This window comes from Manis pentadactyla, chromosome 10, assembly GCF_030020395.1.
Source record: "Manis pentadactyla isolate mManPen7 chromosome 10, mManPen7.hap1, whole genome shotgun sequence".
NCBI lineage: Eukaryota > Metazoa > Chordata > Mammalia > Pholidota > Manidae > Manis > Manis pentadactyla.
Window position 1 is genome coordinate 5,516,998 of NC_080028.1, and position 13,543 is coordinate 5,530,540.

Sequence of the window (13,543 nt, forward strand, 5' to 3'; positions counted from 1 at the left end):
GGCGGGGTGGAGGGGGCTGCATTGGGTACTGATGGAAATGAGGGGTGTTGGGACCACAGGAGCAACTTTTCAAGCCTGAGGCATAGGAAGTCTGGATGCGGGAAGCACATGTATTGGCCCAGACGCTGCCCGTTCAGGTCCCCGCAGTCAGGCATCTGCTGCATAACCTCAGACAGGGGTAAGAGTACCAGGCATCTCAGGGTGCTTAGGAAACATGCAGGCACCTTCCAAGTGCTTTGTCTACATTAGCCTCTTCTGTCCTCCCAACCACCCCAGGAAGGGGGCCATTTTTCATCCCCATTTTGCAGACAGGAAAGCTTGAATACCTTGCCCAAGGTCATGCTGCAGTAGGTCGAGTGGCCAGCTGGGGTTTGAAACTACGCAGCCTCTCAGGGAAGGGCCTCGATCGTGCAGCACAACCTCTAAGTCACAAATTCCCTACCACCCCATCTCCTCATCCGCAAAATGGGAATGGCTGTGCCCCCCGGCAGTATGACCAGCTGAGCAAATGTGTCCAGAAAAGCCCTTCAGACAGGGCAGCAGGCAGATCTCAGAAGGGCCAGAGCTTTGGCGCCATCACCCAGAACGGGCACTGGCCTCTGGTGGGTTCCTCGGGGTAAAAGTCAGTACGTGCTTGTGTTCCTGGGGACAGAAGTTGCCAAACGTTAGGGAGGCTATGTAAAGCCGTGGACAGTAGGATTTCCTCTGCCCTGGAAAGCTGCTTGTAAGTGGTCCTGGGCCCATAAATTGTGAGAGTGAAGGGAATAAAGAACCTTTCTTGTCCCTTTCTAGGGACTTCCTGCATTGAAAGAGGGCACTGGAGAACATAGCGTACAATCTCTTGGGAAATGCAAGTCATGACAAGAATGTTCTTGGAGCAGTGAAATCTCCCAAAAGCAATAGTCGCAACAGTGCCCCTTCCTCACTTTGGAGATGAGCCGCATACACGGGGGCTGTAAGCGTGGCATGGGCACGTTCAGAAGGAAGTGCTTTGACGTGTGCGTTTCGTTTCTAGGACCCCTCCTCTGCCTTCTTCAAGACAGACACCGACAGGCATGGCGTCATCAACATGCATGACCTTCACAGACCGCTACTGCGCCTACTGCTCAATCTCAAAGACGAGGGCTTTGAGCGTCTCCTGGGCCCCCTTGGCTTGAGACTCAGCGTCCCTTTGAATTTCCAGGAGTTTCGGAACCTGTGTGAGCAGAGACCCTTCAGCTCAGATGACGCTCCTCAAAGACTCCTCAGGTGAGCAGGCAGCACGCCGGGCCTCCTTTATGTGTCCTGGCCCTGGCCACCCCCAAGCCCAGCACTTCCACTGGGTCCGCAAAGGGTGCAGAATGGAGCTGCCTCCCAGGGGCAGCTGTTTTGTCTTTTTCTTAGTTTAAGAAAAATCGCAGAAGGAATATGCCTTCACCGTAGAAAGACCAGACAGGACAGGTACAGATTAGAAGATACTGCCTCATCTGACCACCTGTGAGCATTGTTTGCATTTCACTGTGTATCACCCCAGTCCTTTTTCTATGCACATAAATAGACACATATCCTTAGATCTTTTTTCTTTTTATAAATCTGGGGTCAGGTGAACATGCATGTTGCTCAGCCTTGCAAGACCTCTCAGCACACTGCTTTCCAAGCTATAGCCCTTTCCACAGGGGCCCCTGCAGGGCCCTGCAGAGGCAGCGCACGGATGCTTGCCAAGAGAACATGAGAACTTCCTCCAGGCACTGAAATGCTAACTCAGGCAATGGTGTGAACAGGTGACCTCAGAACACCCTGTGATAATAGATGGAAGCTGAGTATCATTTCGGCCTTTTTACTGTGGACATCAGTAAACATATGCTTTTTATAAATCTGAAGTCAGCCGTGCCAACTGCTTTAGAAGACACAAAGACATCTTCCAGCCCTTTCCTGGGCAGTGCCCACCTGAGAGCCCCACCCATCCCATGCCAGCCTCACTCACAAGGAGGAGAATCTCAGCATCCAGCCGAGCTGTGAACTGTAACCCTGTGTCCTCAGCTTTCTCTCAGTAAAAGGCTACATTCCTTGAAGCAATAATGGGGCCTCCCGTGTAACCTGGTACCTGTCAGTCAGCTCCCCCTCAAGATCTGTTGAATGCCCATGGGCATGAGTGAAGTAGCCATTCAGATCCTCCTTGACCAATTATTCTAAGTGTAATATTAGTATTTTTTGAAAGGTTACCATCTGCTTTGATAATTGTGTTTGCTGCCACAATGAGACAGCGCGGTGGTGACACTCACTAGGCTGTCTGCTCTTGAGGCACTCGCGGCCCCAGGGGCCCCAGACAAGCACCCCTTCCCAGGCCTGGAGCAAGGAGCCTCCAGAAGCCTCTGTCACTGGGCCAGGCTCTGTGACACCTGGCTGGGCTGCAGAGGACCTCTGATGTTGTGCTTCAGTTTTTCCCTCGGAATTTGTTGGTTTTATTTTGTCTTAAAATAAAAGCCAGCAAGAAAGAAAACAACCATAGTCTCTAAGTAAAGCAATCACATAACACGTGAGTTGGACACCTGCTTTCAATTGCTCAATTCTGAGGCGCTGTAATATGAGACTTGATTACTTAAAAACAAAACAAAAAATACCCTTCAGAAAGGATTTTCTGGAGATTGTATACAGAATGAACATGGAAAACTTTCAACCACAAGCTCAATCTTCCCATTCCATGTGATTCAACCTACTTATTTGTATTTATTTGTTCATTCATCAAATACTTACTGAGGGTCTGCTGTGTGCTAGATGTTGCCCCAGGACTAGGCAGTGCACAGATGAATTAAAAACCCTCCCTTTGAGGTGCTTATGGTTGGGTGTGGGACAGGTACAAAAACAAAGAGCTATATTGAAATACAAAGGTGTCTGGAGTTCCACAGGCAGGGGAGATGCCAGGCCCACCTGAGGATTGGGATATTTGGGTTGGGTCTTGAGATGTGAGTAGGAGTTTGTCAGGTATAGGCTATCAGCTGGTGGTTCAAGGCCAGGGAATAGCATTTGCAAAACCAGAGGTGGGAGCACTGAGTACGTGCGGGAAGTGTGGGGAGGATGTGTGTGCAGAAGCAGCACGTGCTGGGGCATGGTGGGAAGGGAGACCTAGAGAGGCAGGAGGGCTGGCTCCGAAGGGGCTTGAGAGCCAGGATGAGACGTTTCTCCTTCCAGGAGGCAGGAGAGGGTTTTATGCTGTTGAGTGAGAGAGTGCACTGTGCTGCAGAGACCCTTCAGCAGCCCCAGAGCAGAGGGCAGATGTAAAGGAGGAGAGGCCCGAGCCCAGGGACACCTAGCATGGGCTCCAAGAGTCTTGTGGAGACAGTCCTGAGGCCCCAACAAGGTACTGCGTTAGAAAGCGAGGCCCCCCTGTGGCCAAACCCCACGCCTGTGCTTCATGAAGACAGCCTTCCACACCCCCGCAGCCCTACAAGGAGGCATTGCTATGTAACTTTCCCAGTGAAGGCACTGGGACCTAGAGAAAAGTTAATGACTTGTCCAGAGGACCCAGGTGATAGGTGGTGGGCAGGGATATGAAACCAGGGTGCCTGTTGGGAAGGGCCCCTTTCACTGCCTGGGGACCTCGCCCTCCCTGACTGTCCCAGCCTCATTCCTCGCCGCCAGCTGAAGCGGGACCCCATCCCTTCCTGGGAGCCAGCCAGCCCCGCTCTGCCTTCTGGGCCTCACTTTCCACCTGCGTCATCAAGACACAATACTTTTGAAAACTCTGAGGGCTCATAACTCTGGTGAAGAGAAAAGACCATCTTGTTTGCTTCATTAAGTGTTCATATTTAGGTGTATAAGTACCAGTCAGAATGACGGGTCCAATGACCTGTCTACGCCATTTATTCCTTTCCAATAGATTCCCTTGTTTAAAACATACCTGCCTTGTCCATTTACCTATTGACAACCTACATCATGCACATTTTGGTGCATGTACATCGTAAAAGATTAAAGAATATCATCACATGTCCTTTTAGCAAAATTAGACAGCCCAGCTTCTTGTCAAAAAATATTGCATGATCAAGTCCTTCCTGTTGAATGACTGACTGAATGGAAATACCAAATTTCCCTTTTGTTCTTAGAAATGCATCATTCACTCAGCAAGAGATTTGGCTTATATTATCAATTTCACCATCATCATTGGACTCTATAGTGCTGTTTTCTTCCTGTACATTCATCTTCTGATTCATCTAACAATTGTGAAACATCTTCCTATCTCAATTTTCTTCCCTTTGCCATTTGGGCATGAAATAAGAATTCTGAGTTTTCAACTGAGTTTAATGAAGACTAACATAAGACTACAAAGATGGTGTCACCTTCTTGAAAGATCTATTATACTCTGGGCAGTGCAGTCAGAAAACAGGAGTGGTGTAATAATGGTGATTCATTTCAATATTATATCATCTTGCTAGGTGACTCCATTATTTAATCTCTCTTTTTAAACATAGTTGGAAACAATGAGTAATGTTGATTATCTCTTAGGATAATGAAATAGGTCTAGTAAAATTAAAATCAAGGTTACTAAGACCCCATAATGTATCATAGATACATCAGAGGGCTCAGTGGATCCATATGGTAATTGCAAGATAGAAGGAGTTTTATTTCATAAAGAAAATTTCATTTTGAAAATTGCATTCTTTGGAAGACCTCTAAGAATAAAAGTTATGAATGCCAATCCACTTTCATTTTCTGGATTACACAGAATTGTTATTTCTTCTTAAATATTTGATTGAATTCACCAGTGAAATCAATAAGTCCTAGAGTTTCCTTTGTTGAAAGGATTTTAACTGTAAATACAACTAATTAATAGAGGATCATTCAAGGTTTCTATTCCTCCTTGAATGACCTTTTGTAGTTTGTGTTTTTTAAGATATTGGTTCCTTATATCAAAGTTGTTAAATTCATATCAATAAAGTTGTTCATAGTATTCTACTTTTATCTTTTTAATATCTGTGGGATCCTTAATGATACCCCATTCTTTCTGATATTGGTAGTTAATGTCTTCTTTCCTTTTTTCTTGATCCTTTTAGCTAAAGATTTATGAGTTTAATTAATATTTTCAAAAAACCAGCTTTTTGTTTCATTGATTTTTCTTTTGTTTTTCTGTTTCAATTTTATTGATTTCTCCCCTTGATTATTTCCTTCTTTCTTCTTGCTTTGAGTATAGTTTGCTTCTTTTTTTTATTTTCTTAAGTTGGAAACTCAGATTTTTTAAATTTGGATTCTTTCCTTTTTAATATAAGCTCTCAATGCTATCAGTTTCCTTGTAGGCACTGACTTAGCTGCATTCCACAGATTTGGGTATGTTGTAGTTCTTATTTTCATTCAGTTCAAAATAGCCCTAATTTCCCTTGAGACTGCCACTTGGAGCCATGGATTATTTAAAAGAGTGCTTTTTAATCGCAAAATATTGCATGGTTTCTAACTCTTTCTGTTTTGACATCTGGTTTAATTCTGTTATAGTCAGAAATACTTTGTATGATTTTAATTTAACAAATTGAATGTTAAAGTTTATTTCAACCCAAGAAATGGTCTATCTTGGTGAATATTCCCTATATACTTGAAAAGAATATGTATTTGGCTATTGTTGGGTGGAGTGTTCTGTAAATGAGATCGAGTTGGTTGAGTGTTCAGGTCTTCTATGTTCTTGCTTGTTTTCTGTCTGTTTGTTCTCTATTACTAACAAAGGAGTGTTGCTGTCTAACAATTTCGCAGTTGTCTATTTCTCTTTCTAGCTATATCAGTTTATGCTTCATGTGTTTTTGAGAAAAATGGTATAGTTGTATTACCATTGTTGCTTCTCTTCCTTTATTTCTGAAGTTCCAAGTTCTCTTTGCTATCATTTCCCTTTTTCTGAAGAGCTTCCTTTAGCATGTCTTTTAAAGCAGGTCTACTGGAGACAAATTGTCTTAGTTTCCCTTAATCAAGAATATATTTTTCCTTCATTCCTAAAAGACATTTTTGCTGGATATAGAAATCTGGTCTGACAATTCCTTCGATATAGCACTTTAAAAAGGTTCCTTTGTCTTTGGGTCTCCATGGTTTGGGGTGAGGAATCTGTAGTCACTCAAATGGTCTTTCCCGCTCTCTGGCATATGTTATTTTTCTCAGGTTACTTTCAAGATTTTTTTCCTTACCTTTGGTTTTCAGTAGTTTTAGTATGATGTGTTTGAGCATGATTTTCTTTGAGTTAATATTTTTTGGGGTTTGTTGAACTTGAATATGTAAATTTAATGTTTTTCATCAAATACAGGGAGGTTTCAGCTATCATTGCTTCAAGTTTAAATTTTTTCCTGAACCAATCTCTTTCTCCTATCTTTTCAGTACCCCAGTGACATGAATGTCAGACCTTTTGCTTTTGAAGGTCCCTATACATAGTTCCTGAAGCTGTCTTCTTTTTCCTTTTTTTCTCTTTTGATCAGATGGTATTATTTCTGTTCAGCTGTCTCAGGTTCATTGACTCATTCCTCTCTTCTCACTCCATTCTGTCACTGAGCCAATCCAGTGAAAATTTCATTTCAGTTGTTGTATTTTTCAGTTGTAGAGTCTCCACTTAGTTCTTTCTTTTTCTTTTTCTCTTCAAACTTCTATTTCTTTGCTCAGAATTTGTCTTTCTGTTTATTTCAAGGACATTCACTCTTACCTCATGGCTATAATAGCTGCTTTAAAATATGATCGTTTCTACATCTGGGTCACTTGGAGTTAATGTTTATTGTCTTTTACTGTGAAAATTTTGGGGATTTTGTGGTTTTTTTAATATATCAAGTAGTTTTGGATTGCATCATGTACACTTTTAATATTGTATTGTGACATTCTGGCCCTGTTAAAATCCTCAGTGGTGTGATTTATTTTTTTGGTTATTTTTTAGCAGATAATCAATCCAGTTAATTTCAGACTGCAAGTCTTGACTTGCCCTTTGTGGTCTCAATGTCAGTTCAGTTTTCAAAGCTCTTGTAGCTCTCCCAGGCCAGCTCACGTGTGCAGCACCCAGGGACCAATCTTCTCAAGGACTTTGCTATGCTGCTTTGAGTTACATTCGTTCATACGTGTGCACGTCAGAGGTGAACCTGGAACTTCCCGTGCTGATTTAGGCATTCCTTTTTCCAGCTCACTTCTCTCTCTGATTTCTCCCCATACTTTCCACTCTCCATCCCCTAGGGATCCTTTTTTATTGTTTATTTATTTATTCAATTATTTTTGGTATTCTGGCTGGAAAATCTTAGGTTTTAGTGTATCTTTGCTATTGTATACTTCCCATGAGTAGGTCCACCTCTAGGACAACATGGTGAGAGAAGAAAGAAAAAAACATATCGTGGATTCCTCCCAACACTTTTTGAACACAGGGATCCCCTTTTCCATGTCTTCTAATTGGAGAGAATTTCAGTTTTGGGTAGTTACTTTGGCCACTGCTATCACTGGCACCGACCCAAAAGTGCTGTTTGTGACTGGGCCTGCGTTGGATCAGGACTGGAGAGTCAGACAAGAGGGGGGATTCCCCCACACTCCATGCTCCAGGGCCACTCCTTCCTGGTTCTTTGGTCAGGAAAACAGGCTTGCTTTTCTGTCCATACCCACCACACAGTTCCAGAATCAGGACTGCCCTGTTTAAGCCTACGCTGGAAATGTGGGAGGGAAAAAAACATGAAACTCCCCACAGTAAGAGTCTTCGAGTTTGATCTCCCTCTCCATCAGCCTCCTGTCCCTGTTCAGTGTCCTCAGAGAGTTACTTTTTATATTGTATCTATAGTTTTTAGTTGTAGTCAGTGAGAGAGAGGATGAAGTGTGTGCCTTCTCCACCTTAACTGGGACCAGAAGCACATCTCAGGACTATTATGCTGCCGGAAATGCTCCCTGGCCTTAAGGGCACCTCCCACCCGCCATTCCAACAGGTTCGGCATCTGAAGTTCCCTGACTCGCTTATTTTCCTGTGTTTGCTCTAAATTCCCACCAGCAGAGCACGGGCTCCTTGCGATATGGGCTCTGCTGCACTGCTCATCATCGTTCTTCAGGACCTAGAGCAGCACAGAACAAGAGTCTGTTTGTGTTTATAACTGACAGACTGCCTGATAGGAAGGCTGGATCTGACTGATCGTCAAGATCCAAAGAGCCTGGCGATAGGAGAGGAAGTAATAACTTCTGGAAAAGGCTATAGAAAAACCTTCTGACCTCTCTAGAGAAGACAAGTATGTAAAATGGGACAAGGGAGAAACGGGTGGAAAAATCAGTAGTGGTCCCTGGTTTGAGCATGGGTCGTTAAGAAAATAATCAAGGCTTATGGCATAGAAAGAAATTGGGTTGGTGGGAGCTATTTGGATATGTTTAGATAGTGAGATATCAGTCTGGATGTGCTGACTTAGCAGAGACAGGACATCTCTCTTAGGGTCTTCATCCTTTTGGGGAAGACCTCTGGGTGCAGGTCAGATTGAGGAGGGTCCTAAAGGCACAGTCAGGGGAATATGCATCATAAGGACCTATAATCCTTTTAAGCAATAGTTGTAAAAATGCAACATAATCCTGCCAAGCTTTTAAAACCTTTAGTGGTAAAGTAGTGATAGAGGAGTAGACAGGTTGACCTTTAGATCACTTTGCAGCCCTGAAATTCCACTGTTCCTTGAAGTCCAGTAGGCAGTTGGAGAGAAATGGAACAGAAAAGCAGGTGAGGTTGCAGTACTCGTGGTACAGATGGATGGCCATCAGCGTCAGGGCGGTTGCTGGGGCCATGAGAAGGGATGACTTCCCAGAAGAGTAAGTGGGCTCTGAGGTGGAGGAGAGAGGAGAGAGGGTGGGGAAAACCAGGTAAACAGGGAAAACCACACTGACTGAGGGCGCACGTTTGCCAGGCCCTGGGGTGGGTGTCCCAGCCCATGGCCTCATTTAAACAGCAGCATCAGGGAGGCAACTCGAGAGGGGAGAAATGGTTAACAGGGTCACATGTAACAGAAAAGTCAATGAGGAGCCCAGATTTCGCAAAATAGAAGTAACTGGTGAATTGAAAGACTGAGAGGAGGTCTCAGTAAAGGAAGATGGGCCAGCCGTAGTTCACCTATAGACCCCACCAAGTGGCATCTGCCAGGAGAGGAAACGGAACCAGGTAAGTCCTCTTTTGGCCCATTTCAGCAGCAGCATGAGACGAGGGGGAAGGACCCACCAGTTTGCAGCGGGCCCTCACCATCCTGCCAATTGAGAAAATGCAAGAATTTTTGTTTCCCAAATCACGGCTGTCAAAGTTTACATCATTCACCGAAGAAGGGCTGTTTTGAATGAGACTCCTTCCATGTGACACACAGGTCTGTCAGCAGCGTGGTGTGGGCTTCTGGGTAATGATGGCCCCATGAACTGGTGACCAGTGGGTGCTAGGCTCTGTCAGCCATCAAGGAACTTGAGGGATAGCCGTCTGAGAGCAGAGGCATTTCTTAGAAGGGATTTAAAGGAGAAGCCACATGAAGAGCAATTATTACTGCTTAGTTTCTTGACTCTAGTTGCTGAGACCTGGCTTGCTGTCTGCTTTCAAAATGCAAGGCAGGAGTGCCTTCTCTGGCATGCGGAAGTCACAGGTCCACCTCTCCAGGCCCTCGCGTGGGGCCTGACACTCCATAGCGCTCGGGCAATACTTCCTTTGTTGAATTGAGATAGAAATGTTAAGGGGAAAGAAAACCCTCAGCGTGGGAAAATGAAAGGTGGGCCTCACCTCTGTGTAGTCGCTTCAGGTGAAAATGGGAATGGGAGGGGTAAAGGCCAGCCTTGTGTTGGCCTCGGAGACCTGAGTTCAAATGCCAGGATTCTCAGGTACTGGCTGTGCGATTCTGGCAGAATATTCAGCCTTTCTGGACCACAGCTTCCTCTTTTGCAAAGTGCGATGGTAGTGTGAGCATTACTGTGAAAGCCCAAGATTCTGTGTGTAAAGTGACTGCTGGTGCCCAGCACTCACGGGTCCCTGAGTTTGTGGAGCCCGCCACTACCTAGAACCCACCCAGAGCTTCTGACCCGTGTGTCACATACAGAGAGAGGGGCGCACTCAGAGCAGCCCTTCCCGAGGGGATCGCATAGCCTTTCGAGTTCCATGGTTTGGAATGCAAATTCCTGTGCTTTCTCAACTGGCACATGCCGGCTGACTTTAGATTTCATTTTCTTATAAGCAGTTCGTTTTCAGATCTTTTTTTTTTTTTTTTTTTAAATAATTATTTTTTATTGAAGGGTAGTTGACGCACAGTATTACATTACATTAGTTTCAAGTGTACAACACAGTGGTAAAACATTTATATACATAATTCTAGGTTCCAGCTATCACCCTACCAAGCTGTTACAATATGTTGACTATATTCCTTATGCTATACATTACATCCCGGTTACTTATTTATTTTACCATTGGAAGTCTGTCCTTTTTTTTTTTTTTTTTTTTTTTTTTTTTGTGAGGGCATCTCTCATATTTATTGATCAAATGGTTGTTAACGACAATAAAATTCTGTATAGGGGAGTCAATGCTCAATGCACAATCATTAATCCACCCCAAGCCTAATTTTCGTCAGTCTCCAATCTTCTGAGGCATAACAAACAAGTTCTTACATGTAGAACAAATTCTTACATAATGAATAAGTTACATAGTGAACAGTACAAGGGCAGTCATCACAGAAACTTTCGGTTTTGCTCATGCATTATGAACTATAAACAGTCAGTTCAAATATGAATACTGATTTGGTTTTTATACTTGATTTATATGTGGATACCACATTTCTCTCTTTATTATTAATATTTTTAATAAAATGCTGAAGTGGTAGGTAGCTACAAGATAAAGGTAGAAATCATAGTTTAGTGTTGTAAGAGAGCACATGTAGATGATCAGGTGTGTGCCTGTAGACTATGTGTTAATCCAAGCTAGACAAGGGCAATAAAACATCCACGTATGCAGAAGATTTCTCTCAGAACAGGGGGGGTGAGGTTCTAAGCCTCACCTCTGTTGATCTCCAATTTCTCACCTGATGGCCCCCCTGCGACTGTGCCTGTCTTAGGTTGTTCCTCCCTTGAGGAATCTTACCCATCTCTGGCTAACCAGCCATCTTCCGGGGCCATACAGGGAAATGTGAAGTTGGTAAGTGAGAGGGAAGCCTTATTGTTTGAAAAGGTTAGCTTTTTACTTCTTTGCATATTTATGCCCTGTGGCTTCTATGCCCAGCATTTGTCTTGAGGTATCTTTACCACTTGGAAGAATTATGATACTCGGTAAATTTGATATGAGGCACGAATTCTATTTAAGGGTTGTAATTAGGAAGGAAGAAGAAAAGCTATAGAAGTAGCAGGCGGAAGAAAACATGGGAAGATTGATTATTTCTTTGACATATCTTCTTGTAGAGTAACTTCAGCATATATAGGTTTTAAGCTACTACTTAAATTGCGCACACACATTAACATAATAGGAGTATAGTTACATAACCAAAGCATATCTGTAATTACCAGCCATCTCCAGTGAAACCAAGAAAACCAGTTAGGCACCTTAGGCATTTGTGAAAACTTATCTGTGATATGGTGGATATTGTCCAACTGAACTTGAACAGTCTGAGAGAAATCAGACAAATTAAAACAACCCATTCCTGGGGACTGTTCACATGCCATATGTTCTTTTAACAGTAAATAGTCTGTAGTTGTAAGACTTTGGAGTGCTACAATTTGCACTTCTCCAAATTCTTGGTTGAGTTCCAACAGTATAGATCCAGTCAAATTTGTTGTTTTACTGTATGCACAGGCCAGCTTGGATATCTCCTTCCTCATTCCCATGGCAGGTCCAGGAACTGGTGGGATGAGTGCATCTACAGCTGTAGCAGTGCGTGGATCTTTGTTGGGGTTTTTTGATGATCATCTTCTGGCATGAGTCTTCCCGAGAGTGCATCGTTTTCAGATCTTAAACAATACTTCTTTAAAGGGGCTACATAAGGCTTGCTTGCTGTCCCCCACCCTGGTTTTCTGGGGTTCCTTGAGGAGAAATTCATAGGAGGGTCCTCAGTCAGGTGTCCTTAGCCTTCGGCAAGATGCACTCACCCCCCACCCCACCCCATGTGCCTGTGAATAAGTATGGGTTCCCAGCGGGGGCGCAGATGTGGTCTTGTTTCAGGAAGCTGGGGGGCTGTGTGTACAGCTGGTTTTGCTACAGGACCATTCCGAGCATTCCAGGGTCTGCAGGGAGGGTGTTTCAGGTGCCAACCTGGGTGTGGAGAAGCTCCAGGTCCTGGAATGGGGTAGTAGGTGCCTCTAAGGAGCAGGGCGACTGCAGAGAGGTTTTACAGGTTCTCACGCCCCCCTGATTTAGTGAGTGGAGGAATCCGGGCATCCCACATTCCTGCAGACAGTCTCCGTGTACCTCGCTGCGGCCTGGCCAAGGTGGTGAACACGGGGTCTTTCTTTAAGTGTTTTCAGAGTCTTGTCATCTTGTGAGCAAATAAACAGAATTTTGATCATTTTACATACTATGCGCCTAACCTTTAAACATTAACTGAGGTTCGGAAATCTGTAAACTACATTTCCTCATTGTCCCCGAGCTGTCACTAGAGTCTGCATTATCACTCCGATCTGTAAATCCAGAAATAAAAGTTTTTTAGTTGTTTTCTTCCAAAGACATCTGATGTTACATTGTTTTCCCCATCTGAGAATAAGAGCCCTGTTTGCTTTGTGAGCTTCAGAAAAAGTTGGACAGCATTTATCTGAAAATAAACAAGGATTTACAAAATTTAAGAAGACTTCCCTAACACGCAGCTGGGGAAATAAGACTGTATTTTAAGAATTAAGTTAGACCAGATGTGAAATAACACTTTAATGGTATCTTTGAAACAAACAGGGATAGGGGAACCCCTTGGGAGATTAATGAGTCCATTAAATTTAAACACATTTATTTATTTATTTTTCTTTTAAGACCAAAACAGAAGGTTGCAGATTCAGAACTAGCTTGTGAACAGGCTCATCAGTATCTTGTTACCAAAGCAAAAACCAGATGGTCAGACTTGTCTAAGGTAAGAAAATGATTATGTCCTTAAAAGGAAAGGAAATCTATTTCAATGTCCCAAGATCATTGATATAGTCAGGCTGTTTAGATCCAGTGGCTGAGATGTGGAAACAACTTTGTATACCCAATTTGGCAACTTCTTTTATTTTTTGTTTTTTTTATTGAACTATCATTGATATATAATCTTATGAAGGTTTCACATGAGCAACATTGTTGTCACTACATTTACCCATATAACTTCTTTAATTTTTAAATAACTTCTTCCAAATAAATTCTCACACTCAAGGTGAACTGATGTTTAGAAAAATAAGTAATTGTAGGAGTTACATGGACGGAAATTCTTGGCCTTTTCTCGGGTTTGATAGGAATTAAATTTTTAAGTGGAAAAATAACACCATCAGACTTATTTTCAGAGAGTTATAAACATGCATTTTAAAGAGTTATTTCTTCCAGTCTTGCCAAAATTGTAGAAAGCACCTTCCAAAGACAAATGCCTCCCTGTGTAATTTGTGATCATGGTGTCAAGGTGGGGAACATAATCTGACGGTGACGGTGCAC

At 43.3% G+C, this 13,543-nt stretch overlaps 1 protein-coding gene across 1 annotated transcript in view; it reads left to right on the forward strand.

Moving 5' to 3' along the window:
• EFCAB6 (EF-hand calcium binding domain 6) overlaps nt 1-13,543 on the forward strand; it is a 209,668-nt gene that overhangs the window by 130,214 nt on the left and 65,911 nt on the right. Inside the window, 2 exon segments of the mRNA XM_057508338.1 lie at nt 1,016-1,248; nt 12,896-12,992. Of these exon segments, the coding sequence (XP_057364321.1) occupies nt 1,016-1,248; nt 12,896-12,992 (330 nt within the window).